Genomic DNA, 27791 nt, shown 5'->3' on the forward strand with positions numbered 1-27791 from the left:
ATCCATGTGTCTCAACTGGAGCTCTTTGCCATAAGCACCAGGCTGGACCATTGTCACTTGCGGCTGTGTACAAAATGTTCTTTATGTCTGGACCAGCTCAAACAGGTCCCAGACGCATTGCTTGTACTACTTCTCGCTTTTTCTGGTCAAAGGCTGCTTGTTGTTCAGGTCCCCAGTGGAAACTCTTTCTCTTTCGAGTCACAACATACAGAGGTTTCACAATCTGACTGTACCCAGGGATGTGCAGTCTCCAAAATCCCACTATCCCAAAGAAACATAGAGTTTCTTGCTTGTTCATGGGATTTGCCATGGTACAGACTCTGTTTACCACATCCACTGGAATGTGATGGTGACCACCCTGCCACCACACTTCCGGAAACTGGATCTCTCTGGCAGGTCCTTTCACCTTGTCTCACTTGATGGCAAAACATGCATTCAGGAGAATGTCAATGATTTTATTACCTTTCTCAAAAAATTCTTCAGCAGTTTTACCCCAGACGATGATATCATCTATGTACTGGATGTGTTCTGGAGCACCACCTTTCTCCAGAGCATCACTGATCAATGCATGACAGATGCTTGAGCTGTGGATCCAGCCCATTGGCAATCTGTTAAAAGTGTACTGAAATCCTCTCCAGGTGAAGGCAAACTGAGGCCTGCATTTCTCTGCTATGGGAATAGAGAAGAAAGCATTAGCCATGTCTATGGTAGCATACCATTTGGCCTCTTTGGATTCCAGCTCATACTGGAGTTCCATCATGTCTGGTACTGCTGGACTCACAGGTGGAGTTACTTCATTCAGGGCTCGGTACTCGACTGTCAGACACCAGTCTCCATTCTGCTTTTGCACAGGCCACACTGGACTGTTGAAAGGTGAATGAGTTTTGCTGATGACTTTCTGACTCTCCAACTGACAAATCAGGTTTTGAATGGGCAACAGAGTCCCGTTTGGTTCTGTATTGTCTGTGATGCACAGTCTGAGAAGCAACCGGCAATTTAATGTCCTCAATTTTATGTTGTCCCAAAACTGCAGATTCATCAGAAAGCTCAGGTCTAATAGACAGCTTCAATTTTACTCCATCAGTTTCTATAGTTGCTATTCCAAAAGCACATTTGTAACCCTTAGGGTCTTTGAAATGCCCTTCTCTCAGAAAGTCAATTCCCAAAATACAAGGTGCATCAGGTCCTGCCACAACAGTATGCTTCTTCCACTCTTTACCAGTTAAACTTATGTCAACTTACATCTTAGTCAACTCTTGAGATCCACCAGTGTCAATGACTGAGAACAGAATCAATATGAACGACCAATGTGATCTAGTATTGCTTGTTTATTAAGGGAACTTCTCCAGCTTATATAGACTCGGGCAGCATCATTGGCATAGCTTCATTGGTTCCCCACAAGTGACCCCACATTGTACTGTTATAGATTATTGGTTAAACTACTAGTATCACGCGAGGCTGTTGATAGATGTGTGTTCTGTTATTCCAAGATAACTCTCTGTGTTTATAGCTACCAGTACCTTGGTTTAGTTACAGTGCTGCAGGCACAGCACTGTTTTGCTAAACTGCTAGCTACTTCTGCACTTATGCTAAGCATGGCCTACCACCATGTCAAGCTCTAAGCTTACATTGCCAGATTGCTCACACCACTTACTGCTATGATTGCCACACACCAGTGACTCCCAGAATAGTTACAGGCAATGATCCCTGATAATTTATTTGACGGCATTATGGTGCACTGAGCTCCTGTGTCAACCAAGGCCCTGTACTTCTGAAATTTTGAAGTGCCAGGTCACTGAATGTACTCATCCCAATAGATTCTCTTGTCTCCATTATCACTCTCCTCCCCCGACAGGAGGCAGGGCACCCCTAATTATGTGGAACACATCTGCATGTGCAGTTAGCACAGCGTCTAGTATCAGAGGTGGAATCACTTTGGAGCTATTAGAGTTGTTGTGGGAAACTGAGGAAGTAACAGCTACCTTTCTGGTATTGCTACCTCGGGCTCTGCCACTCTGCAGTTCTCTTAATCTCCTGAAAAGATCAGAAGTTGGTTAACATCCTATCTATTCATATTCTCACCAAACTGATCATGCAGAGTTATCCAAATACTCTCAGTGTGAGCCTGTGTTGTCTGTTTAGGTTTGATCTCTTTTGGAATGACCTCCTTAGAGGATACCTATTTCTAACAGCTGAACTTGTATGCATCTGGAAGAATAGGAATTGTCTCCCTGTGCCAATTTGTATATGGAGGTTTTAAGTTCCTCCTTCAGCTCTTTCATGCAATACCAGACAGAGTTTCAATAGCTGAAACCAAAGAAACACATGTGAGACTATCCTCCAACTGTGTCATTTGGTCAGTGAAATGGCCAACAGTAGGAGGCATTCCCCCATAATTCTTGCCACAATTCTGCTTGCCAGAATGGTAGCATAATTAGGAGGAGCCAGTTTGATGAGCTTTTAGGCAAGGCTTGCTCCCACAGGAATTTTATCAGGATTCAGAGTACCATGGTCTCCACACATTACTTCTCTCACAGAAAACTCTGTCAAGTGCTTAATTCCCTCATCCATGGTGTTCTAAGGCTTAGGGTTCCATGGAGGGTCATCTCTGGATGGGTACCTCATAAGAGCTGCCCATAAGAGGCGTGTCCACAGAGAAACCTTACAAAGACACCTGCCTAGATGCCTATCTATTCCACTATCTTTTGAGAGGGTACCAAGCTGAGACGCTGACTTGTCCCCCACTACTAAAGCAGGAGTTCCTGTATCGTAACATCAGCCTAACCAGGTCAGAATTGCCTCATTCTCTCCTCTAATGTAATCCTTTCTTACATGCCTAATTTCCTGTCGGGGCGCATTAACTGCTTGAACGTCTTCTTCATCATCTTCATCCTCTTGAAGTCGCTTTCCCCATAATCTTGCTGCTACTCTTCATAGGACCTCTTTAAGTTCAGAAGCTATTCATGTCAGTCTGTATCTTGTGCACTTTGGGTTGTAGCTGCCATGATGTAATACCTGTTACTTTCACCTAGCCAGTTAGCATCTATACAAGCTGCTATCATCACTGACTGAAGGATTAAATCTTTCACCATTAAAACTTAATCCTTGTCTTCAATACTGCTCTTCTAAAAAAGAACACATCTTCTCAAGAGTCTAATTTTATTGATAAAACAAAGTGAAAACAAATGCAGTTAACAGCATATTAATTTGAGATTAAAAAATAGCTTGCAGAATGTTGCAAAAATAAGAGTACAACAGTGAGTGGTGTTGTCATTCTACTTTCTAGCAGGCAAATTTCACATTTTGGAAAACTCTGTTTGCTGTATCTTGCACTTTTACACAGAAAATATTATTCTCCTCTGGGATCATATTTAGGCTATTCAACTGAAAGAGAAAACGAACCAAACAAAAAACTCAAAACAAAAGAACACAAACAAAACCCAAATAACCCACAACCCAAACCCAATGCTGTAAACACCTGGGTTTTCTTTCATTTCGCTATTAGAAGATTAAAATTTTACAGTCAGAAATTTGGGCTGTTCCAAAAGGAGCTAGCTGAGATGACAAAGAATCAAACAAGCTGAAAAAACAACTGTCTGAAAGATGTAAAGTAGGATGCTTAGATACACAGAGTGTAACCTCCAAGATGAAAAGTATCAATTATCACTCAGTGATTTAAGACATTTAGGCAAGTCCAAACAGAAACTCTTTACTGCACAGTCAAATTCCAATTGACGTGACTGTAGTTTAACAAGCTGTCACACATCAACTGAGGCAGGCAAAACTATTTCAGTGCTTCCTTTTAGCTATTTATGAAAACAATGCTCTTGCAGCCACAATGCATGGTTATTTTATGCTAACCTAAATCTACAGGATCTTTTCTTTGCTCTGGGCAACTGCACATTTGCAGTTACCTATGACTGTACTGACTGACATGGAGCACCTTAGGCTAGGCTATGCTTGTACACTTCATGCTGCTTCTACTTACATAGATTCACTCCTTTTCTTCAGTGCTTGCAATTTATACATAGTGGATCTTGACCTACAATGGAAGTTATTTCTGCTCAATTTTTATACTCAAACACACAATATCAGCTCTTCACATTACCACCTCAAACACAATATTATGTATTTAGGGGTAAACATCCTTTCTTGTAACCATCTAAGTTCCATTTTGTTTGAAGTCCAAAGACACTGTTCAAGCTTTACATAATTAGGCCACTTTAAATTTTAAAAGGTGCAATCCATTTCTTTAGGCCACAATTTTTAGAAGGATTGGTGGTTTCTTTAATTGATAAAAGTACCACTGCAGAGAGTATTTTGAATACTTAGATGCCCATGATATTCCCTTGGGCTGTGTTCTGGATCACTGGCTGCAGGTACAACATGGTCTCTTATCTTTCAGTCTGACCCACAATTGAAGCATAGGTAAACCAAAGCACAAGAGTCAGTAAAAATTAGTAGCAGTGGGGAAAAGAAACAACAACAAAAGAAGCAGAGATCAAACCAATTCCACCCTTGGGGCAGACATGCTGAACTGAAAAAATGCCAGAAAGTAATTGGAAAAAGGATTTCTGCCCAAGAGTGAACAGCTATGAAATGACCTAGAAATTAGCAATAGCTAAGACAAACAGGGGAAGTCTGTTATACACAGAACGTTAACAAGTTTTAATCTGAGTTGGAACCAGGGCTTTACTCTCAGAGGAAATACCTCAATGAAATTACTTGTTCCTCTGTCACAATCAAAATATAAAGGTTACCTTGAACTTTAAAAGGGTTGATAGTTGTCAGGAGCTGTTCTTGGTTATAGCAAAATGAGTTCACTTTCATCAAAACATTTTGTTTGCTGGAGCCATGCAAATCAGGCTCTGCTCCTGGCTGTGGTTCAGATTTTGATGTTTGCATTCTCTGAGCTTCCAGTTGTGTAAATTATTCATTCTGCTTACTCTGTGGTTTTGGATTTCTACAGGATCTGTCTTACAAGGACCGTCACTGGCATGAAACCTGCTTCCACTGCTTCCAGTGCAAGAATTCATTGGTGGACAAACCTTTTGCTGTGAAAGAAGAACATCTCCTTTGTACTGATTGCTACTCCAATGAATACTCTTCCAAATGCAATGAGTGCAAGAAAACTATTATGCCAGGTTAGAATGCTCACTTTTTGGATTAAGTAAGAGTAGGCTAAATATCAGACCTAAACCAAACATTTATGAAAAATGCTTTTCCATGACTATCTCTGTTAAGTCCTGCTGAACTTAGTACAATACAGTTGAAGGTGCATTCTAAGTCATTTCAAGTATTCATTAAAAGGCTTTTGATGCCTGGACAACTAAAATTGGTTTCTCTGTCCAATCCATCCACTTTGTACCACTTTGATTGGCTTCCACCACTTGAAGACCAGAATTAGCTTGCATTTAAAAGCTTACTTATTTCACTATTTAGCTTTCATTGTAATTACTCTAAATTTAGTTTCTGCCATAAAAATGAAAAAATGGCCAAAGTGCCTACAAGGTCTTTCTTGAGCAAAAAGATAAGAAGAAACAGGAAGGAGCTATTTTCTTTCTCAATATGAACCATGAGGTTATAGAAACATATTGCTAAAGCCTCATCTGCTCATGTCAATACTACAGTAATCTACGATGATTTGAGAGCTCAAAGTGGAAGGAATATTGGTGCAGAAAGCAGTTTGAAGAATGCATGTGTATGCTTCATAAACACTTACTTGACTCTTTTTCTACTAACATTTTTTCTTGGCTGGTTCTGACATTGGCCATCTTGGACTAAACTTGGACCTAACACGTACCTAAGGCGTAAAAATGAGGGCTTGATAATGAAAAAGAATGTATTAACAGAATATTCAAAAGCAGATGGCCCTACCCATTCATTCATGACTGTGTGCGAGAAGCTCCTTCTATTAGTCCACGTGCACTGGTTTTTAACAATACAGCACAAACAACTGATGTGCCTCAGAATAGCCAGTGCTAGTTTTAAAGATGGAACTCCATATATGTATATATATTTTAGATTGTTCATCAAATTCATCCCCATGACCAGTGTGCTTATTTACTGAATGGGTCTCTATACTGTTATGACAGCTATAGACTGCTAAGTCTATAGCTGTCTAGATTCAGTGACCCAGAGAATCCCTTCTTCTCTTACAGCCTGAAACAGAAGAAATTTGATGATGAAAATGTAAAGCCACCAACTGATCCTCAGCTGCTTAGACAAGATAGCCATGATGTCACCACATTCACATACCCAGCATGTATTTTCTACTTACACAGCACACCACATTAGTAAAGGAGCTACACCAGAGTACTATGATCACTAATTGAAGTACAATTCATTCTGAAAGAACCAGCAAGTGGTTGGATACCCTTTATGGAGGCTGCTAATGGTACATTTGCCCTTTGGTTTGCTCCACTAAGTGTACAATTTAGATTTAATAAAGCATTATTATGATATGCCCATTAAATAATAAACTAATTAAAATCTTGATCTTTTAGTCCTTCTGCGAACTGAACTCTGACTTCCAGCAGCTAAAAAACAAGGCTCCCCCTGCCTTGAGTTTCAGTGACAACACAAATCCCAAATGGCTAAACACATGAAAATAAAATTCTAGACTATTAAAAAGAAAAATTGTCCACATCTGCTTTTTCCAGAATATCATTCCTTCAAGGACTGATTGATTTACTCCTTGGTATGATATAGAAAGTTACCAGCAGAGAGAAGGCATAATTCTTAAACAGTGTCCATTAATAAAATGGATCCAAAACATTCAAGCACGTAAGCATCAGGCAGAAAGGTAACTAACAGTTCACCTCCTACACTCCTGCAAGCCAGTTCTTAAAAAAACAAAACAAAAAAATAAATCCTGAAGCATGCCTCTGGGCAGAATTTAATGAAACTGAAAAACATGCAACTAGTAAACAATAAGGAATTAATGCTTGAGAAGGGAAAAATGCTAAAACTGCACCCTGCGGTAAGGGGGGTGGGGGAAATCGGCATCAAAGGAATTAGCATGGCTCGTCATCATTAGCCAACATGACCAGCTTGTCAGCCTTCTGAGTACCTGACATCATAGGTTGCTATAGGCTTCAAGAGTAATGCAGGAGCACCATTTGTTTTGTTGTCCCTTCTGGGCAGTATCAAATATTCTGACTCAAACTGGTACACAGGAAATTGTATAATGTGCAATGAAAATTGTCCATGTAATAAAGCATCTCCAATTTCCTGGAAAGGCTCAAAGTCTATAGTGGTCTGAATCTCTGAAGTACATTACCTGTGCCCTAAACCTTCATTGTAAACAAGAACATTCTCCTAACTACCATACCACTTCTCTGCTTTTCAGTAAAGGACTGTTTAAAAGGATTTTTCTTACTTTCATGTTTTCACTATGGTTTAAATACAACTGAAGACAGAGAGAAAGCTTCTTTCTTACTAACAGTTTCAAGAGACAATAAAACATTTAGGACAGGTATTGCAAAGCTGAAAACCACTGAAAATTTATAGTGGACCTCAACGAGCACAAGAATAAGCACACAGAGCAGACACAAAATGATCCTCTGTGACTATACTTTATTGTGAAAGGGATACAAGAAGCTTGCCAGTAATTAGCCAGGTCTGAAAAAGAAACAACAGGGAGTTAGAATGACCCAAGTCAAACTTTAATGAGTAACAGCACTAACACCTTCGCTCAGCACTAGGAGTAACTTTTACTGGTCTTGCCAATATCCCAGAATTTTGTATATTATAATTAATTATTAACTCTAATAACACCACAAAAAGGTGACCTAAGCCCTCATTATTAGCAGTAAATGTTTCTGTTTTTCACAGGAGGAGGAGAATCACTTGTTCTCTGAAAGCCTAAAATGGTACCAAATACCATGCAAAGCTGGTAGGAACATGAAGTAGCCTCTAGCTCCTAGCTGCACTATTTATTGACTGACAGTAGTCTGTCAGGCAAGTGAGCTACAAATTGCATCCATCTTAGCCAGAAAAAGTTCAGCTGATACTCTGGTCTCATTATAGGTACTCGGAAGATGGAATACAAGGGCAACAGCTGGCATGAGACATGCTTCATCTGCTACCGCTGCCAACAGCCTATTGGGACAAAGAGTTTCATTCCTAAGGACAATCAAAACTTTTGTGTACCCTGCTATGAAAAGCAGTTTGCCATGCAGTGCGTCCAGTGCAAGAAGGTATTGATCTTATTTTACTTAGCTAAAACCTAAGGGACTGAAGTCCATCCCACCATTTCATACCCAAGTAGGCAAAATATCTTACTTCCCTGTGTGTTAAAAGATGCAGAATCAAATTATTTTAAGAGATGGTATAATTTTAGTTCCTATTCTGCACCAGACATAGTATTTACAATGAAAATTCTCTTACTTAGGTTTAAAGACCCCTTTGTACTGAAAGAACACCATGAAACAAAATAAAAACTGCAGTGGAATAATCTCATTCTAATATAATCCATCATACATTACATACCTCAACATTTCAAGTGGGAGGAAGCTGAGCTAACACCAATGATGTTATAGCATTCTAATGAAGTATCCAAGACAGAGAGAGATAAGCTTTAAGCAGAGAAAATGCTGTTCCTGAAATAAATACGACCAAATTCAAAACGCTCAGGAGTATGGCTTTCTAGGCTTAAGGACCTTTCGTTTGTGAACTGCCTAAATTCTATGCATAGACACTAAATATTTTAGAATTCTCCTCTAAAAAGAATAGTCTCAACATTTAGGGAACTAACAAATCTGCTTCCTAAGGACACATGCATAGGCAAAGATAATGAAAACTATGGCTATACTGGCATTAAATTCCCTCTCCCACTATCACTGTCTCCTTTTTATCTTCTTTTGCCACCACCTGTGCCCACACTACCCAGACTTTCTTCTACTTGCTCATTTGTCTTTTCAGCCAAGCAAAGCTGCAGTCTAGTCAGAGGTAATAGCTGGCCAGAAATAACTGTAACTTTGTAAAACAGAACACATAAAAGCTAAATTTTCCTTCAGCCTTTGACCTGAAGTATAGCCATCCATTAATTTTCTGAAGCTTTGAGGCGTTTTGTGTCTTAAATATGTCTAGTGTACAATTTTAAAATGTCAACTACAGTTGAGAACAAACTCAAAAAATACTTGGGAAAGAGGAAAAAACACAGATGAATATACATATCAATCAGCACAACCACATACAAGCTTGACTCTCAAAGAATCTCCCTTTGTGAAAGAAAGGAAGAAAAAAATTAACTGTCCAACTTTACAGCCTTCTTAGGAATACTCCAAGGATCAAAAAACTTTAGTGTGTTGAGTATCAGCGGACCGGTTTTGGTAGGCAGCACCTTGTTGGGAAAAAAAAAAAAAAACAGACAAAGTCCAAAGAAGTAGAAAGCAAAGATCTTAGCTAACATTTGAGATAAAATGGTATTTGCCAAGGAAAATGACAGAGAAGTGGAAACATCCAAGGTGTTTCCTGAAGAATGGGACAGGTGAAGAACAGAGATGAGATGAATCCTATCACACATATATATGAAAAGCAACATACAAAGACTAGTTTTAAAAACAAAGAGGACAACTTTGAGAGATATTATAATGTATGGAAAGTACTTTTATGATGAGGCTTTTTGTATAAATACATGTATTATAATAAATCACTTAAACTATTTTCTCAAGGTCAACTCCTGCCAAAATTATTTTGCTGCAGTTTAGCCTTCTTTCCATCCTCCCACTCACAAAAACCTCAGCATCCTTCCTCTCCACCAAATCAAGATACAAACCTGCCACCCTCAAGAAAATATTTTTTTTTTTCACTTTCCATAAAACAGGCTATCACTACAGGAGGTGTCACTTACCAGGAGCAGCCATGGCACAAGGAATGCTTCGTGTGTACTGGATGCAAGAAGCAGTTGTCTGGACAACGTTTTACTTCCAGGGATGAGTTTGCATATTGCCTGAGCTGCTTCTGCAACCTCTATGCCAAAAAGTGTGCTGGGTGCACAAACCCAATCAGTGGTAGGTCTCTTGTGCTTGTGCCTTTGAATTCTGGCTTTATGTTCAATGACCTGCTCCTAATATTAAAAATGATTAAATAATTAATTCTGAGTAAATTGAGAGAATCAAGATACTATACAATTCAAGATGGATAAATTTAAATACTTATTATGCCTTTTCATTGACTTCCAGCTAGTCATCCCAATAAACCACATTCAAATCACTTGCAATTTCTGAGGTTAAACAAGACAATTACTATTATGAGACATTTGTCCCTTTTTTTCCCGGTACAACTTCTATACCCCTTATAATAACCTCCATAGCTTCAAAATCTCAAATGCTTTCAGCAGTTTTCTAACTTGCTTCATTTCTTGAGGCACTCTTGCTTCAAAGCTATGAATCGGGTCATGACACAACCTGTCACATATCTTTCTTAATGATTTAAATGCACTTTACAATACAAAATTATCTTACTTAAGACACCATAAAGCATCCTGTAAAAAATAAATCAAGACTGATGTCCAGAGGCAGTTGCTTCCTTTTTCTTCTGGTGTATATCATCCTGCCAAAGTTTGTATCTGCCATTATCACCAGTGATAATAGTCTAGTTCACAAACTTAGCTGAACCAGTGGAACTATTTGAGGATATACAGAATAAGGGTAGCAAACTAAGCACAGTAACAAATAGATTTGTCACACTGACATTTTTTTCACTACTTTATGTCAGCTCTCCACAGTAACCCAGGGGACTCTGTAATTCAGGGGCCTCTGAAACAGCATCACTTGATAGCTGGTGTGCTTTTCTTGTAACACAATGTTTTTTGTTTTCAAATAGGACTTGGAGGAACCAAGTACATCTCCTTTGAAGAACGGCAGTGGCATAATGATTGCTTTAACTGTAAGAAGTGCTCACTCTCATTAGTGGGTCGTGGCTTCCTCACAGAAAGAGATGACATTCTTTGCCCCGAGTGTGGGAAGGATATTTAAGGCTCAAAGTAAGAGGTGTTGAGAGGAAAGCCATGCTTGCAATATATATTGTCTGAAGTATGCAGATGTTCAGAACTAGCTTTGTCACTCAGTATTTCACTGTACTATCAATGTTACTTAACCTGTTTCTTTAACTCTCCAAATCTGGAGAATTCAGAATCTCTCGTAGCAGTGCTGGTGTTCAAGACTTCTACAGCTAACCAAAACTAATGCAAAACCAGAGCTGTAAAACCATTTGGGTATTACTGACATAATACACTCATTGTGTTTGGGGCTTTTTTTTTTTGGTTTGGGTTTTGTTTTTCCCTTCCACTAAATATTCCAGTTACAAGCAAGTGATACAGTTCAAGGATTATAATAGTCACACATGATACATTCATAGATGGATATTCAGGGTGAAACTCTCAGCCCACTGAAATAAATGGCAAACACCATCCAATTTCAGCAAGGCTGTGGTCTCACCTCAGTGTTTCTTGAGCTATGTGACTAGTGTGTGCTATCAAGTGTCTAGGAAGACTGCAAGTGTAGAGGGTGTTTCAATGTACAGGGATTTGTGCCATGCCATAAAAAGATAACGATAAAACAGTTGACGTGGGACTGCTTCATAACAGGTACACATTTTATTGCATGACTAGCTGATTGTGTGGATTACAAGTTCCAATTGACAGTGTCAGTATTACAGTTAGTCGACATTACACTGCACATTGTATTTTTCAAAATAAAATCATTTAAAACAAAACTGTGATTGTGGTTTCATTGTATCGGCATATTAGGGATTCACAAATGTAATGCTTTCACAGTCTGAAGAACTACAACGCAAGAGCCATACAAACCAACCCTTTTTGCACTCAGTTATCATGAAACTGTAGAGTTTAGACAATCCTCAGATGGGCCCTGCTGATACAACAAAGTCATCTACTAATTGAAATCCATGGGAAAATTATCATTGAAACTGAAAATTCTGATGCACTAAATGTTGGAACGGACCTCTGGAGATCATCTAGTCCAACCCTTCCCTGCTAACACAGGTTTGCCTAGAGCAGGTTTACAGAAACGTGACGAGGAAGCTTTTGAAAATCTCCAGAGGAGACTTAATAACCTCTCTGGGCAGCCTGCTGCAGTGTTCACAGGCAAGAAGTTTTTCCTTACATTCAGATGGAACATTCTGTGTTCTAGTTTGTGCTCATTGCCCCTGATCTTATCACTGGGCACCACTAAGAAGAGTTCGGCCCCATCACCTTGACCCTAACCCTTTAGATATCTACATGCATTGATAAGACCAACTCTCAGTCTTCTCCAGGCTAAACAGCCCCAGGCATCTCAGCTTCTCCTCACAGGAGAGATGCTTCAGTCCCCAGACCATCTTTGTAGACCTCTGTCGAATTCTCTCCAGTAGTTCCCTGTCTCTCTTGAACTACAGGGACCAGAACTGGACACAATACTCAGGGTGTGGCCTCATTAAGGCAGAATAGAATAGAATAAACCAGGTTGGAAGAGGCCTTCAAGATCATTGCGTCCAACCTATCACCCAACACCACCTAATCAACTAACCCATGGCACCAAGCACCCTGTCAAGTCTCCTCCTGAACATCTCCAGTGACGGCGACTCCACCACCTCCCCGGGCAGTCCATTCCAATGGGCAATCACTCTCTCTGTGTAAAACTTCCTCCTGACCTCCAGCCTGAACTTCCCCTGGCGCAGCCTGAGACTGTGTCCTCTGGTTCTGGTGCTACTGCAAAGGCAACTGTCAGCAACAGTATGCTGTCAGGACAATAAAATGAAGAGGAAACAATCCAAAGGAAAATAAATCTCTTTCCAAAGCAAACATCAAGAAATACAGCCACATTATGCAACATACTATCCCAGTATACCTTCCATAAGGAATTAATTTGTCACCAGCAAATGAAAGAAAGTAACACATTGCATTTCCAACAGGAATCTTAGATGTAGAAAGAACAATTAGGATATATTTACTCTGGGTAGGGAAAGTTTGTTCCTAGGTCCTACCACACCACTTTTGAATTTTCCTTTTTGTACTACATGTGAAGTGCTCACAGGTCATTCCTCTCTCATTAATTCAACAAGCTAAATAGATGCACCACATCAGATTTGATTTACTGTAAACCATTTGAAGAATTTGGCTGGCTGATGTTTTTGAAGTATATACCATACCAGTCTGATCTCACTGAATGACTAAATTCTATCCTTTGGTGAATTTGTTCTATAATGAATGCTGTAGTAACTAATAGTCATAAAAATCCCTCTTATATCCACCTTTCCCAAAGGAGGGCACACACCTCATTTACTCTGAGGATTTGCAATCCTCCAGCATACTACAGTTCTGTTTTAATACTTTGCTGAAAGAAGGATTACTATTAGCTAAGGGGGTAGTAGAAGGTAGTAAGAACAGCATGGTTTGCACCTTGCCCCAAAACACTACAACAGACTGGAAAATAGCCCAAGCTTTAGGGAAGGGCTGATGAAACATGACAAGGCTGGAAAGTGTAGCAGTGAGGCATCATGCTACTATTCCAGTAGAGCTCTGCATATTGCTCCCTAACACATACCAACACAAACATGCTCCTAGCAACTTGAACTACAACAAAACGCAGCCTAGGCTCTAAACCCCTGCCAAAAAACTACTCACAAAACAGAACTCCCACCAACCTGTTGCACTAGTGCAAGAAACAACATTTCACATGATAGTAACTGCTGGTAAAACCCCAAAGTAACTACTGAGTTTTTTACCCTCTAAGCTTCCCCTGAACTTCATTTCAAATCCACTAAAATATATCTGTATAAAATTAACTGGCTTAATCACACCACAAAAACAAGTCAGCACTACTTTGTTTGCTTTCAACTGAATTTATTTAAATAGGATAAAGCTACTTAAAAGACAACTCTTTACATACAAAATGTACATTATGTTAAAGTTTGCTGTACTCAAGTACAAAACCTGCACAAGTGTTTAGTAAAAGGGAAACAGCACACAATACTTCAAAACACACGTTCTTAACATTTTACAGCATTCGAGAAGTGCCTTTTATCTTGTTAAGAGTGAATGAAGAACTTGTCAGTAATGAATTAAGCTACAGGCTTTTTGGTTTCATTATTAACCAATGTTAAAAATGTAAACAAGCTTTCAGATCACTACTGACAGCTTCTCTTAGTGGGTTAAATAAGTGGATTCAGAAGCTGGTTCTTTTTGTTTCATTTTACTAAGTCTGGGAGTGTTATTATTATTTCATAGTTTCATAGTTTCATTCAGGGTTGGAAGGGACCACAAGGATCATCTAGTTCCAACCTCCCTGCCATGGGCAGGGACACCCTACACTAGATCAGGCGGGACAGAGCCTCATCCAGCCTGGGCTTAAACACCCCCAGGGACAGGGCCTCGACCACCTCCCTGGACAACCCATTCCAGGGTCTCACCACTCTCATGGTGAAGAACCTGCCCCTCACATCTAGCCTGAATCTCCCCACCTCCAGCTTCATTCCATTCCCCCTAGTCCTATCACTACCTGAGAGCCTGAGAAGTCCTTCCCCAGCCTTCCTGTAGGCCCCTTTCAGATACTGGAAGGCCACAATGAGGTCACCTCGGAGCCTTCTCTTCTGCAGACTGAACAGCCCCAACTCCTTCAGTCTGTCCTCATAGGAGAGGTGCTCCAGCCCTCTGATCATCCTTGTGGCCCTTCTCTGGACACGTTCCAGCACCTCCACATCCCTCTTGTAATAGGGGCTCCAGAACTGGACACAGTACTCCAGGTGGGGTCTCACCAGGGCTGAGTAGAGGGGGAGGATCACCTCCCTCGACCTGCTAGCCACACTTCTCCTGATGCAGCCCAGGATCTGATTGGCTTTGCGGGCTGCAAGTGCACATTGAGAGCTCATGTTGAGCTTTTTGTCCACCAGCACCCCCAAGTCTCTCTCCTCAGGGCTACTTTCCAGCCAGTCACTGCCCAGCCTGCATTTGTGCCTGGGATTGCCTCGACCCAGATGCAGGACCCTGCACTTGCTCTTATTGAACTTCAGGAGGTTGGCTTGTGCCCACCTCTCCAGCCTGTCAAGGGCCCTCTGGATGGCCTCCCTTCCCTCCAGTGGGTCTGCTGCACCACACAGCTTGGTGTCATCAGCAAACTTGCTGAGGGTGCACTCAATGCCACTGTCCATGTCACCCACAAAGATGTTGAACAAGACAGGTCCCAGGACTGATCCCTGAGGGACTCCGCTTGTCACTGGCCTCCACTGGGACAAGGACCCATTGACAGCCACTCTTTGGGTGCGGCCATCAAGCCAGTTCCTTATCCATCTAGTGGTCCACCCATCAAACCCATGTGTCACCAGTTTACAACCCACATCGAAAATATATCAAAATTGGCTTCACTCTGAGTCACTGAGATTTAACAAAAATGTTTCCACCAACTCAACTGGATTTCTGCCTTACAAGGCACTATCAATAATCCAGATGAAACACCAAGTTTCACACAAAATCAAAATCCATCTTAAATTACCAAAGGACAGAAAAACAGGCTGGGGGTTTCCTTGAGAGTGCAGCTAAATACACTAAATGCTCTCAAGGTACTTGTCTTCCTATCCCTGTCCCTCTCCAACTGTTGGTAAATTGAGAAAGCACTGGCCTGCACTGCAAAGGTTTTCTCCATATTTTATAAACATGTTTGTAACCAGGCAAACAAGCAAGTTTGCTAGGTTGGCACATTTTTACGCATGTGTAAAATATGCCTGTGTACTTAAAGAGAACATGGCACTCTTCCATTCACTACTTCCTCTCAAAGATTCATATCAAGACGTCTAATAGCATGTTTCCATCTATGTGTTTTTTTCATACATCAGTAAGAGAAACTTCAATTTGAAGTAATGCTGTTAAAATAGTTCATCTCTTATTACCAACCTAACTTGCACTGTAAATTCTACACTCCTGTTCTGTGCAACAAAAAGGGATCAAAATTGTCTCAGATTATTTTATCAGCAGAATGGTCAGTTTTTTCATCTAAATGAATTATCTTTTTAGACTCAAAAAGGCTCTTGGGATTGCTCTGAATCTCAACAAGTGTTTTAACTATTTCACAGACTCACATAATTGTCAGGGTTGGAAGGGACCTCAAGGATTAATCCAGTTCCAACCCCCTGCCATGGGCACAGACAGGTTGCCCAGAGCCACACCCAGCCTGGCCTTAAAAGCTTCCAGGGACGGGGCTTCCACCACCTCTTTGAATAAACTGTTCCAGCATTTCACAACCCTTATGGTGAAGAACTTCTTCCTAATGTCTAACCTAAATTTAGGGTTAAATTTATTTAATCATAAGTGGAACAAAACTGAAACAAGCAAACAAAATATTTATGTGTGAATCATCATGACATGCAGGAGATGAACTAGAATAATCTCAAAAACTGAAAGTGAGGATTTTAGTATTACTACTTTTTAAAGAAGTAATGAACTAACTGGTGTATAAGAGTGGACACTCTTAAGGTGACTGGTAATGATGACTCCAGATTTACAACAGGGAACTTTCAAACTTGGTAAAACTTCACAGCAATCTGTATCCCTGTAAAGTTTAAAAGTAACTGTATGTATACTGTTTAAATATGACTTATCTGCTTGAAAATATGGAAGTAACATTTATCTTTCAAGCACCATTAGCTACTTCATGGCCAGGTAACATGCTGGATTTTCTTCTTCGCTTCTGTAGGCTTTAGATCATTCTGGAATAAAAGAAAATAGATAAACATTCTTAGATATGTCACACAAGTAGAAGTCAGTAATTAACCTGCCATATCCAAATCAAGTACTGACTGTCGCTGTACCCAGTGATTCTGCTCCTGCAACAGCTTTCTACTGCCATCCTGTGGAGAAAGTTAAATATACAGACCTTCTATAGAGAAGACAAAAATTATTTTAACCATCTGCAAATCATACATGTCTTTTGGTTTTTATCAATCCTACAATTAGTTATGCAAAAATATCTTTCCATTATGCAGCTTTGAAACAGATACATATTTGAGTTACACAACCTACTTCTAAAGTTTTTTTCAGACTGCCTTCTTAAAATACTTGTTGAAATGGGATTGTATAAGGGAAAAAAAAAAAAGCATAGAACTATGAATTCAAAAATTACTTTCATCAAATAGTTAAAAAAAAAAACCAAAGAGAGAAGGAAGAGATGATCTTCCTTTGTAATAAGCTTTATAAAAAAGTTAAATAATTGCCAGTCTCAGATGTATAATTTCTTAAAGCCTGCCCCAAGAAACCCAAAAAAAGTATCCAGCAAGCCCAAAGTAATTATTTCTATCTCCCCAAATGGGAGATAGAAATAATTACCTTTCACCACCTAAAATAAGGAAAAAAAATAAATCTGAGAAATTAGAGCTTTAACAGTTCACAGAAGCAGACTAAAGACAGGTGTATGAGTTTTCAAGAATATTTTGCAATACACTGGTTTGGAGAGCAGAGTCTGGAAATCTCTTCTCCTTAGAAGTTTCAGCATTAGTTTACTTACAGTAATCCTGTGGACTGCAACAACTGAAAGGTCTAAGGAAATTAGATCTTAAGCTCAGAGGGATACTTCTCTGCTATTCAGCACAAGAACAACCACTTGCTTGAAAAGGCACTTGTCATTCCTGTCATTATAATAAAATTTTATTAGGCTTTGCATTCCATACCCATCTGCCAAGTACACTGATTCTCCCTAGCTGCACTGCTTATTATTCAATGCCACATTCTTTAATTGCAGACAGTAAAGTTACATCCGTACAACACACCTGCCTAACTTCAAATGGGTCTGGCCAGCATTAAACAAGGCAGTGTGATGTTAATGGTTGGACTCTATGATCTTAAAGGTCTTTTCCAGCCCAAACAATTCTGTGATTATTAACTTGAAAAGCATGAACTGTGGCTAAAGGAGAAAGTCAAGTGTTAGAGGTGGCAGCTTCTGAGTGTCAGTTATACAGCATCATTTAAAAGATTTCATCACTGTGTCTACACAAATATTTAAAGAAGTGGTGATGTGCATACTAGACAAGTTTCAAAACTCTGTAGGTTCAGATCTGACCAATACTTGGAACAGTTCTGAACACTAGAATAACTTAGTGGTAACAGGAGACATCTCTCCAGCACAAATTTCCAACAGGTCTTCAGCAATTATTTTTCTAACAGTTGCTAAAGCTGTCTTTCAGAATAGGCGCTCATGTTTAACAGAAGTCTGATGGAACCTACCAATCCACAAAGCAAGCACACTTCCTGCATTCTTTCATGGAAGGTTTTAGGGATTTAAAAAAATATTTTCATGAAGCAACATTGAAAAAACAGAAGTTAGGTCTGGAGTCCTAGAAAAAGTGTAATCAGTGTAACTGCACGCTGTGTATCTAAGGCTCTCTCTGTTTTCCAATGGAGAACTGTTTCTTGCTTTGAAGTTCAAACTTACTTCAGATATTCCCATATTCCAGTGGAAACTCCTTCACTTGTATCATGAAGGAATACAATGTGCATGTAAGACTTATCCCTGCCTCACAGTATTTTGAAGAGGATATGGCCCATTGCTCCTTGTTCACTGACAAGCCCTTAAAGACTCATCACACCTTTGTCAAAAATAACTGCTGCTCTTTCTCCCCATTTGGAAACTACCATTACCTACATTTTCAGAGATATGCCCTGCTGAGTTCATATATCCTGCCCTAGTTCTTCTCTAATCACTTCAGCTCATTAGCCTCATTCTGCCCCCATCTGTACTTCTCTACAGGAAATTTGTTTGCAGCCACATCTAACTTGCAGAAAAGTAACTATCTACCTTTATGGCTAACAGCTCAGTCATTACTCTTCTACTTGAGAACCCACACGCTTCTGTTCAAGATCTCAGCATGTCTTTCTCATTGCCTTCCAAAAGCTCAGGTACGTGACTAAGATCACCATGGCTCAAAATGAGCACTTGACCTTTGGCCTCTCACTTCAACTGGTACAAAATACTTATATGACTTCTCATTCAGACCCACAATCTATGCAGCACTCCCCATTTTCACATCCAGTTCCTTCCTACAGCCTGCCAGTTCCTATGTGAGATTTTAAACAGATGGTGTTCTTCCTCTAAGGATATATTCTGCGTGTCTCAGCATCTCATTTCAGTTCCTGGAACATCTCTTCCTTCACTTTGACAAATGAAAGCTTGTCCTACTCAACCACTCAAGAGTGGTTCTTACAAATGTTTATATTCCAATTTTTAACTCCATACTACAGAAAACTTGACTTCCTTTTAAGACCATTCCTGCTGTTCGGTAATACCTATTCTTTCTCTTAGACCTACTCACAGGATTATTTTGCTTGTGTTTTATTTGGCTGCTACCAGCACCACATTGCATATTACCTACTCACTAGAATTACATGCATGTTTTCTACCAAGCTGCCTCTCTAGCACAGCAAAGTACTTAATTTCTTTCCTTATCTTTCCCAGACCAGATGCTCTTTTGTCTGTTTCTAAACAAAAATTCTACTATTATTCCAAAATAAAGTAGTACTGAAAACTCTCACAAGTCTCCCTTTGGCTCCTGCAAGTTTCGGTTACAGAAATCTGCAAAACAAGATAATGAATGTACATACCGGCAAATCAGATTCTTCTTTTGGAACGGCTCTCTTCAACTTCACAACAGTAGTTCCTGCTACTGGAGACAAAGGATAAGCTTTCAGACTATTCAACACACTGCTTTTAGTCTTTGAAATATTGTTCTGCTTAGCCTCATTATTCCTCATTCCCAATTTAGTGTCCTCTGATAAACTGGAGGCAGAAATGTATGTGGAGGCATTTGAAGGAACTGATAATCTTCTAACAGTGTTGGTGGTGCTTCCAGCTGGCGGAGGCTTTAGGCGATCTGGAGCTCCATTCTCTGTCTTCTTCAGCTTTATGCTTGTACTTGTTGAATTGCCATCAAATACAATTAGCGGCCGCTTCCTTAAACCTTCTACTGTTGTAACACTGAAAACACAAATTGTAAAATTCTCAGAAACAAAAGCTAGATGACTGAAAGCATACCAAAGATGTGATTAGCACAAATTAATATAATCTTGCCTAAAGTAAAAATATATCCCAAAATACTAACCTTAAACTCTTAGATGCTCCAAATTTAGGCAACAGAAATTACTTTAAAAGCATAAAAGTATAAGGGGGTCAAGAAGTTACATGAGCAACTGTGTTCCTCGGCAAAGAGGATTGTGCGAGGAACTTTATAGGTGGACAACTACAGCTGTATGGCCAAAGACTGTATGCTTATACCACTGTAGCTATTCCAAAATAATTAAAAAGATAATAGCTTTCAGTATTTCAAAAGTTGAATATTTGAGAAAGTGGATGCCACCTTACCTACAAGAACAGCATCTAATATTTTGTGCTTCTAAATCACCCTGTTTCTACTGTTATTCAAAAACATAATGTTAAGACAGTCTAAAAGACTGTTAGACAAGGAATAAGAGCATTAAACAAAAAAAAAGCAGCATACCAGTTTCTGAAATAAGCTCTCCTTAAACAAGAACCCTAAGATGATTTAATAACTTTTTGCTTTTTAATAGTTTGTGCCTTTAAGCCTATATGTAGTCAAAGCTGACCAATTCAGTAACAACTGATTCATGAAAAAGGAATACTACCAAGCTAGTATCAAAGCAGTAGTACCAGGAAACATCCTGAACAAATAAACCCCCACAGGACACACAAACCACACCAAGCCAAAACAAATAAACCCACAAAATTGTCATAGCTCATGCTACATGAATTTAGAGTTTAAAAAAAAAAAAAAAAAAAAAGCTCCACCAGTATGTGAGAAACTGGTTATAATATTTGGCTTTCGCAAGGGGAATTACTGGGGACCTTGGGGCTCGATCATTGGGCTGGATCGTTGGGCTGATGGTCTGTATTGTGTGGGGTATTGGGAGAGAAAGGTGAGGCGCCAACATGTCTAAAGACTGGCCAGGTCAAAAGTACAGGTTTTGTCTCAGTCCTGATGGAGAGGGGTGGGAGCGTGTTGGGGAATATATGAATATGTATATTTTAATATATTAATATGTATGTTTGCCGCCTATATAAGTTCAACTTGTGTTGTTAGGGTGCGCCTCTAGCAAACTCGCTATGTGCCCAGCACTGTGTTGCCTTTATTTTATAATAAACTGGTTATAAATTTCAGCAGTGAGTTCGTTTCTCACAAGTACATTGGTTTCCAATACACACTTACTGCTTAATCATGATTAAACAGAGCGATTGAAGTTGAACAATAGTGTTTCTACCAAAGAAATATATTCATTCATTTGCAACTAATGCATTTGACATTGACACTAGGTATCTCAACAGACTCCAAAACACACCAGAAGCAGAGCCTCAATCCATTTAACTTGGAACAACATTAAATTTGCAGCTGCTGATAAGCCTATTAAGAAATGAGACACTGCTAGCACAAGAAGTTTCTTTAAAAAAAAAAAAAAAAATCACAATTTAAGAGGTCATAAATTAAAAGACAGTTCAGCTATCACTCCAATTTGCTTCTATGTTACTCTCAGTTCATAACAACACATCACATGATCCCTTTTTTTCTATTCACGGGGTTCCCAGAACTGACAGAGAGACCTTCAATCATTTGGCAGCAGAGATCAGACACTACTCTGGTTTCTAAGGCAGCTGCTACAAAACGAAATTAGCTTCCAAGACCAGGACTGTTCAGTGAGACATGTTGATTCAGTTAACACATTCATGAAATGAAGGGTATAAATTCATTTGAAAAGCCTAAAAACCTGATGCACACTTAAAAAAACCCCACGTACTTTCCATTCACTTTGGCTTTGTCCCAGAATTTAATCAACACTCCTGACAAGGAATACTCCCCATTAGCCTTTTCGGGAAATTAAGTTTACAAACTATATGAAAGAAAATATTTTACATCTGCTTTTTAGTCACCTTCCTACTGAGGCTTTTTTTAAATTCAGTCTGGTGGTGAAAGGAAGTCAGAAGCTAACTACAATACCAGCAGTATTATCTATGCTAAACTGAGTTTTAGAATTACAGCACTTGCACAAATGACCACATCCAGGAAATATTCCTAGAGAAACACTTCGGGAAAGTTCCAAAATAAATTTGGATGCTGTGCTTTCAAGAACTGTCACATAAACTTTTTACATACACAGCTCACAGGACCCTTGGTTATGAGCTTCATTTTATTTACATAAAGTACAGTCATCTTAAAAGCTTCAGAGTAGGACTTACGTTAGGCAGCACTCTTCTGAGGGACAACACTGATGCTAGCTAACAACTTTAAGGAGACATTTTAGAATGTCATGTCCCTTCCTGCAGGACACTCACTGAGACCTAGATTTCAATACACATCTCCTAGACACATGTCCTAGTCATGCTTTGGGCTGGAAGGAGAACATGCTCTAATCCTGCAGTTTACTTAGTGGCACACAGTAATGAATGCAAGATTTACTATGGGAAGCAAAAGCTTCTCTACAGGAACAATCTGGGTTTCCACTGTTTCATATCACTACTCATGTGGCCAGGATGGCCTTCAAGCAATTCTCAATTACAAGGACAAGTTAATGACAAAATGCTCCCCATGGTTATCCTAATAATCTCCTGTTATCAAAACAGACAGGTGATCGCATCTTCTATGAATGTCTGAAAGTGGTCAGAAGTACCATGTTTATACTGAACTCAGAATTATCAGTGCATGAGCAGCTCTCAGAGGATGTCTCACGTGACAGTGGAAATGATGAGCTCTGCCAAGACCACAGCTGTAAGCGTACACAGCCACAGTGCTCCTGGAGACGGAGAATTGAAGGTGAGCCCTCAGACTCAATGGCACTTCAGAAAATACATATACATGCCGAGATTCATGCCATACTGTTTCTTCCAGTAGGCAAGATGATCAAAGGTAACCGTCCCTGAACACAGATACCTGCAACCGGATAGACTGCATTGGGTTTTGTATTTGGTATTATTGTCTGCAACCTCAAATATTCAACAATAAAGTGTATAAACCATCATTTGTGATCTGAGATATATGATTCTATTATTGAGGTACAACAGATTACTGCAGCTTGGCGATACACAGCAAGTCTTTTAGGATGATGCCATCAATCACCAGCTGTAAGACTAAACACAATATTCAACACTGACTTCAACATTTCAAATGCATTTTTACCTCCCATCTGTAACTAGTAGAGTCATCCAAACACATGACTTGAGCTGTGCAGATCAAGTCTCCAAGACTCATATTAATTTCAGTGCATGCTGTAAGGCTGTAGTTTCCACAGAGGAATTCATCAGAAAGCTCCTGTTGTTGATTTGATCAAACAGTTTATCTAACTTCTAAACAAAAGTAAGAGCACACTTAGCTCCCACCTCCAACTTGCACAAAACTTACAGCTTCACCTGCCTAAGAATTTTGATTTGCTTTTAAAAATCAAAATGCCAAGTTCTACTTCCTCCTCTGTACAGTGGCATTATACTTCTTCTGCTGAAGTAGTACACACAATGAGGAAAACTGGTATTTTAATATCCAAAAACATGACTGAACTCCCTTGATTCTCTATGTCAATATACTAAAACTGAAGTGTTCTCTGTGCGACTGTTACTTGCCCAAAGTGCTGAAAGTCTATTTCTCCCACTTCTCTGGGGTTAGTAATACTAGCAGTAAAAGAGAAGTTTTCCAGACAGTATTTTGCAACAGATTTGTTATGTCTGAAGATGTAACACTAGTGAAAACAACAACCAACAGAAAATCTTAAAACTAAAAACAAAGCAACAAGACTAAGCCTAACATTCTAGATGCTACGACTAAGAGATAAGAAAAGGAGACTGGTAGATTAAGCATATCTCCTTTTACTACTTTCCCAGCAAACACTACATCGGTTTCACCATTACTGAACTCTTGTGCACCAAGTAAGAGCCCCTACACTTATTCTACATGTAAACTCTAGATGAAGTAATTCTCACATCTGAAAACTAACATTGCCATCTCCTCTCAAAAACATCCACCCAATCTTTATCTGAATTAAAAAACTTCTTTGCACCTACCTACTTCATCACATCAACAGTTTTTTATTGTTCAAACAGTAGCCTCATGCTCTCACTCTCCAGTTGCAGAGGAAAAAAACAACTCAGAAAAAACCAACTCTATGTCCTAGCCATGAGCAATTTCTTTTTAATAACAACAAAAAATAACCCCTCAAAATATTTTGTTTAGCTCTTCAGAGTTAGAAGACTCATTAAAGCTAAACTAGATTCATGAAATCAACAGGCTGTAATACTGCAAAACTATGAGAATTTCTATCCATGAATTCTATCCTTGGGATTTACTGTTGAAGCTAAATCAGAATGCCACCCAAGCACATCATGCAGCAAAGACTTGGGCAGAGGGAAGGTCAGGAGAATAAGAGATTCAGTAAAACAAATTTCTGACGAAGATTTTGCTTTGTGACCAAATACAAACAGAAAGACTTTAAAATCAAAGCAGAAGGTTTCTTTCAGAATGTAGACATCAGTTTTGAACTGGGGACACAGCACACATCCCTGACTCTAGAACTCTGTCCAGGAAGCACGCATAATTAAACATGCTTTGGGTACTTTTCTTAAACATGTAAATATGATTATTGTTTAACAATTAGATGATGAAACAAAAAATATTTTTTTGCCTTCATTGTAAGGTACCTTGAAATATACCAATAACCTGGTATCAACACAGGCTGGGAAATGAAGGCACTGAAAGCAGCCCTGCAGAGAAGGCCTTGGGAGTACTGGCAGATAAAAAGCTGGACATGAGATAGCACTGTGTGCTTGCAGCCCAGAAAGCAAATTATATCCCAGGCTGCATCAAATGCAACATGACCAGCAGTTGAGAGAGGGGATTCTACTGTTCTGCTCCAATCTTGTAACACTCAGCCTGAAATACTGCTTTCAGCTCCGGGATCCTCAGAGTAAGAAAGATATGGATCTGCTCAAGTGAGTCCAGAGAAGGGCCACAAAGATGATCAGAGGACTGGTGACTGGGGCTGGGAGAATTTGGGTTCTTCGGCCTGGAGAAGAGAAGGCTCTGGAGAGATATTATTGTGCCCTTTCAGTACTTGAGGCTTGTGAAAAAGATGAGGACAGAGTTTTACATAGTGCCTGTAGAAACAGGACAAGGGGCAATGGTTTTAAATTCTACAAGGGCAGATTTAGATGAAAGTTCTTTTTTACAATGAGGGTGGTGAAACACTGGAACAGGTTGCCCAGAGACATAATAAATGCCCCATCCTGGGAAACAATCCCAGTCAAGTTGGACTGGTCTCTGAGAAACCTGACCTAGTTAAAGATGTCCCTGATATCACAGGGGTGTGGGATTAGATGACTTTTAAAGGTCCCTTTCAGCCCAAAGCAGTCCATCATTCTACAAAAATCTAAAGGCTATTAATATCTTTTAGATGACCAAAAAAAAAATCATCTTTCCCCCTTTCTTAACATTGCATTAGTATAATCTAATACTTCTGACACAGGAAACGTGACACAGCATTCCCTGTAGACTGTAACAATGTCCAAAAGTTGTACAAATGTCATTAATCAGGCAAACACAGATTAAACTAAATGCATTGTCCTGAATTTTCCAAGTCTAGCCCAGTAATAGTTAGATTACCTTTTGCTCTCACTTTTCAACTCATTTTGCTGCCTTTTCTTTTCCATCATTTTTCCCCATCTACTTTTTGGCAAGTCACGCTGAGGCAAGGGAATGGCATGTTGAATATAGAGATCAGTGAGACCATCTTTGTCCATCTTGACATCATTTTCAACTAGGATATTTTTCTGTAGGGAACAGAAAGAAAGTTATTATTATGACACACTGAAAGCACAAGCATCTTAGTAACGTAATTTTTGTTTTTCCAAAAGCCACTACAAGGTATAAAATAAATTATTATTGGGCATAAATTCCAGGGTTTCAGAACTGACACAGCTCCAGGGATGACCAGTGTGGAAAAGCCACAAACTGCCCAGTGCTGATGAAGCCTGGTTTCCTGCCTTCCTATTTTCAACTTCCCTTGTTTTCAGTGTGGATTACACTAAGTGCCTCCCTTCATCAAGGCAATAGAACACATGGGACATTTGGGTCAAAGCATACTGGCCTCATTCTCCACCACCAGCAAGCACATTTATTCACGTATCTCCTTTTGTGCCTCTCAACCCTCGTGGTTGACATTAGTTCTTAAGTGCCTTTAAGCACGTATGTCATGAGGCTCCTCTGCTTGAAGTTTTGGTGTGTGATGGGCTGTATTCATTAGTGTCAGACACCTGGATCTAGACTTACTGGGTAGTTCATCACTTTAGCCTACACAGGCCAACTCTGTAGCCCCTTGTTATCAAAAACCCTGCAGTTTTTCCCAATAAAAACAGGGGGAGAAAGAAGAAAAAAAAATGGTGGGGGGGAATGTATAATAGATATACTATTGATAACTGATATTTTCATGTACTCTTAAACACACTTTCCTGAATCTAATTACAACAGAGGTCTTCTTCATACTTTTGTTACAGATGTAGAGCCATGCTCTCTTTCCCCATCACAAAATAAGTTGTGAAGTGAGACTTCTAGTAACTGTCAGTTATTAAGCAACATCAGTGTTTTTTCTAATCACATACTGGGATGGGGAAAAAAAAACCCAACTTTTTAGTACCCCACACCAAAGTTAATAAGAGAGAAAAAACTCCACTGACATCCTACAAACTAAAGATCATTAAATTAGGCCAGATCTCTGCCACTACTAGTTTTTGTCAACATTTCGTGACTTCTCATGTGGGTCTAAAACCTGCAGATTTTTATCCACAGAAAGTGCACAGACAAGAGCACTAAAACCAAAAATCAATAAAGAAGCAACAACAAAAAAGCAACCAAACATAAAACTTTGATTGGTACTGCTGATTGGTACCTATGATTTTCAGGAAAAGCAGTAATAAATATTCCAAATCACATCAACTGAAGCTTCATACAGTCCAAGACTCTTTATAACTCACTTTCACACTCCTTTTTTCAATTATGCATCAGCTTGACTGATTACATAGGATGCATTTCCTTAATTCACTGCCACGAATGTGGCAACTTTTAGCAGTGATGATCATGCTTCCATAGATAACCTCTTACAGGCACTGTCTCATAGCTATGCTGGTTTGGTAAATTATTCTTTAGCAGTTACAGTCCTTCAGCAAACACAGAGATCTCTTTCATTCTACGAGTCCACAGAGCAACGACTTGGCTTTAACTTATTTGCTCGGTTTTTTTCCTGAACGCTTCTTGTGCATCCGTTAAAAAAGATACAAAGACTGGAAACCTCAAAAGAAGTGGGACTAAACGTTCCATGCAGGTGACTGAGGGTGGGAGCTTCCCTTCGTAGTAAAGAGAGGAAACAAAGAGGGCATTTCTAACGCGGAGACGGAACACGATGACAAGCTGAGCCGCGGACCCGGGAGACCTCCTTTCCCGCGGCGCGGGACAGGCACAGTACCCACCCCCCTCCCCACCTCGCCTCAGGGGCCACCGCTTCAGGGCCGGCTCGCTGCTCAGAGAGCCCGGGCGCACCTGCTCCAGGGTGAGCAGCAGGAACTCTTCTGAGAGTAGCTCCGGGTGCAACAGCAGCTCCGACTCCTGGTGCCCCGAACCCAGCTCCTCCTTACCACCACCCACCCTACCCCTTCGCTGCGCCGCCATCTTCTTACCCCCGCGACCTCCTTCCGGCTTCCCACAATGCCTCACGGACTCGCGGGAGGGGAGCTAGAGAGGGAAGTGACGCGAATGCGTGACGTCAG

The 27791-nt window shown here is 39.9% G+C and overlaps 2 protein-coding genes across 7 annotated transcripts in view; one reads left to right on the forward strand and one right to left on the reverse strand.

The window, feature by feature from the left end:
- Positions 1-11487, forward strand: part of FHL2 (four and a half LIM domains 2) — a 72693-nt gene extending 61206 nt beyond the window's left edge. For all 5 annotated transcript variants that reach the window (XM_068137769.1, XM_068137768.1, XM_068137771.1 and 2 more), the window contains 4 exons: positions 4970-5144; positions 8032-8201; positions 9830-10016; positions 10831-11487. In XM_068137769.1, coding sequence (XP_067993870.1) covers positions 4970-5144; positions 8032-8201; positions 9830-10016; positions 10831-10982 — 684 coding nt within the window. In that variant the 3' untranslated portion in view covers positions 10983-11487. The remainder of the gene's footprint in view (positions 1-4969; positions 5145-8031; positions 8202-9829; positions 10017-10830) is intronic.
- On the reverse strand, positions 9986-27695 carry CUNH2orf49 (chromosome unknown C2orf49 homolog). Of its 2 annotated transcripts, XM_068137784.1 has the most exons (5): positions 27565-27695; positions 25636-25802; positions 19589-19961; positions 16637-16704; positions 9986-10072 (listed from the first exon to the last, which is right to left on the reverse strand). In XM_068137784.1, the coding sequence occupies exons 1-4, from the start codon at positions 27691-27693 to the stop codon at positions 16648-16650; spliced, it is 726 nt and encodes a 241-aa protein (XP_067993885.1). In that variant the 5' UTR covers positions 27694-27695; the 3' UTR covers positions 9986-10072; positions 16637-16647. The 2 variants fall into 2 exon arrangements, with proteins under 2 accessions (XP_067993885.1, XP_067993882.1); XM_068137781.1 differs by lacking the exon at positions 9986-10072 and having other exon boundaries at positions 11588-16704.
- Positions 27696-27791: the final 96 nt, after the last annotated feature.

The sequence above is a fragment of the Melanerpes formicivorus genome, unplaced genomic scaffold (assembly GCF_026170545.1).
Source record: "Melanerpes formicivorus ecotype bairdi unplaced genomic scaffold, bMelFor1.0.p_v2 SCAF_1, whole genome shotgun sequence".
NCBI lineage: Eukaryota > Metazoa > Chordata > Aves > Piciformes > Picidae > Melanerpes > Melanerpes formicivorus.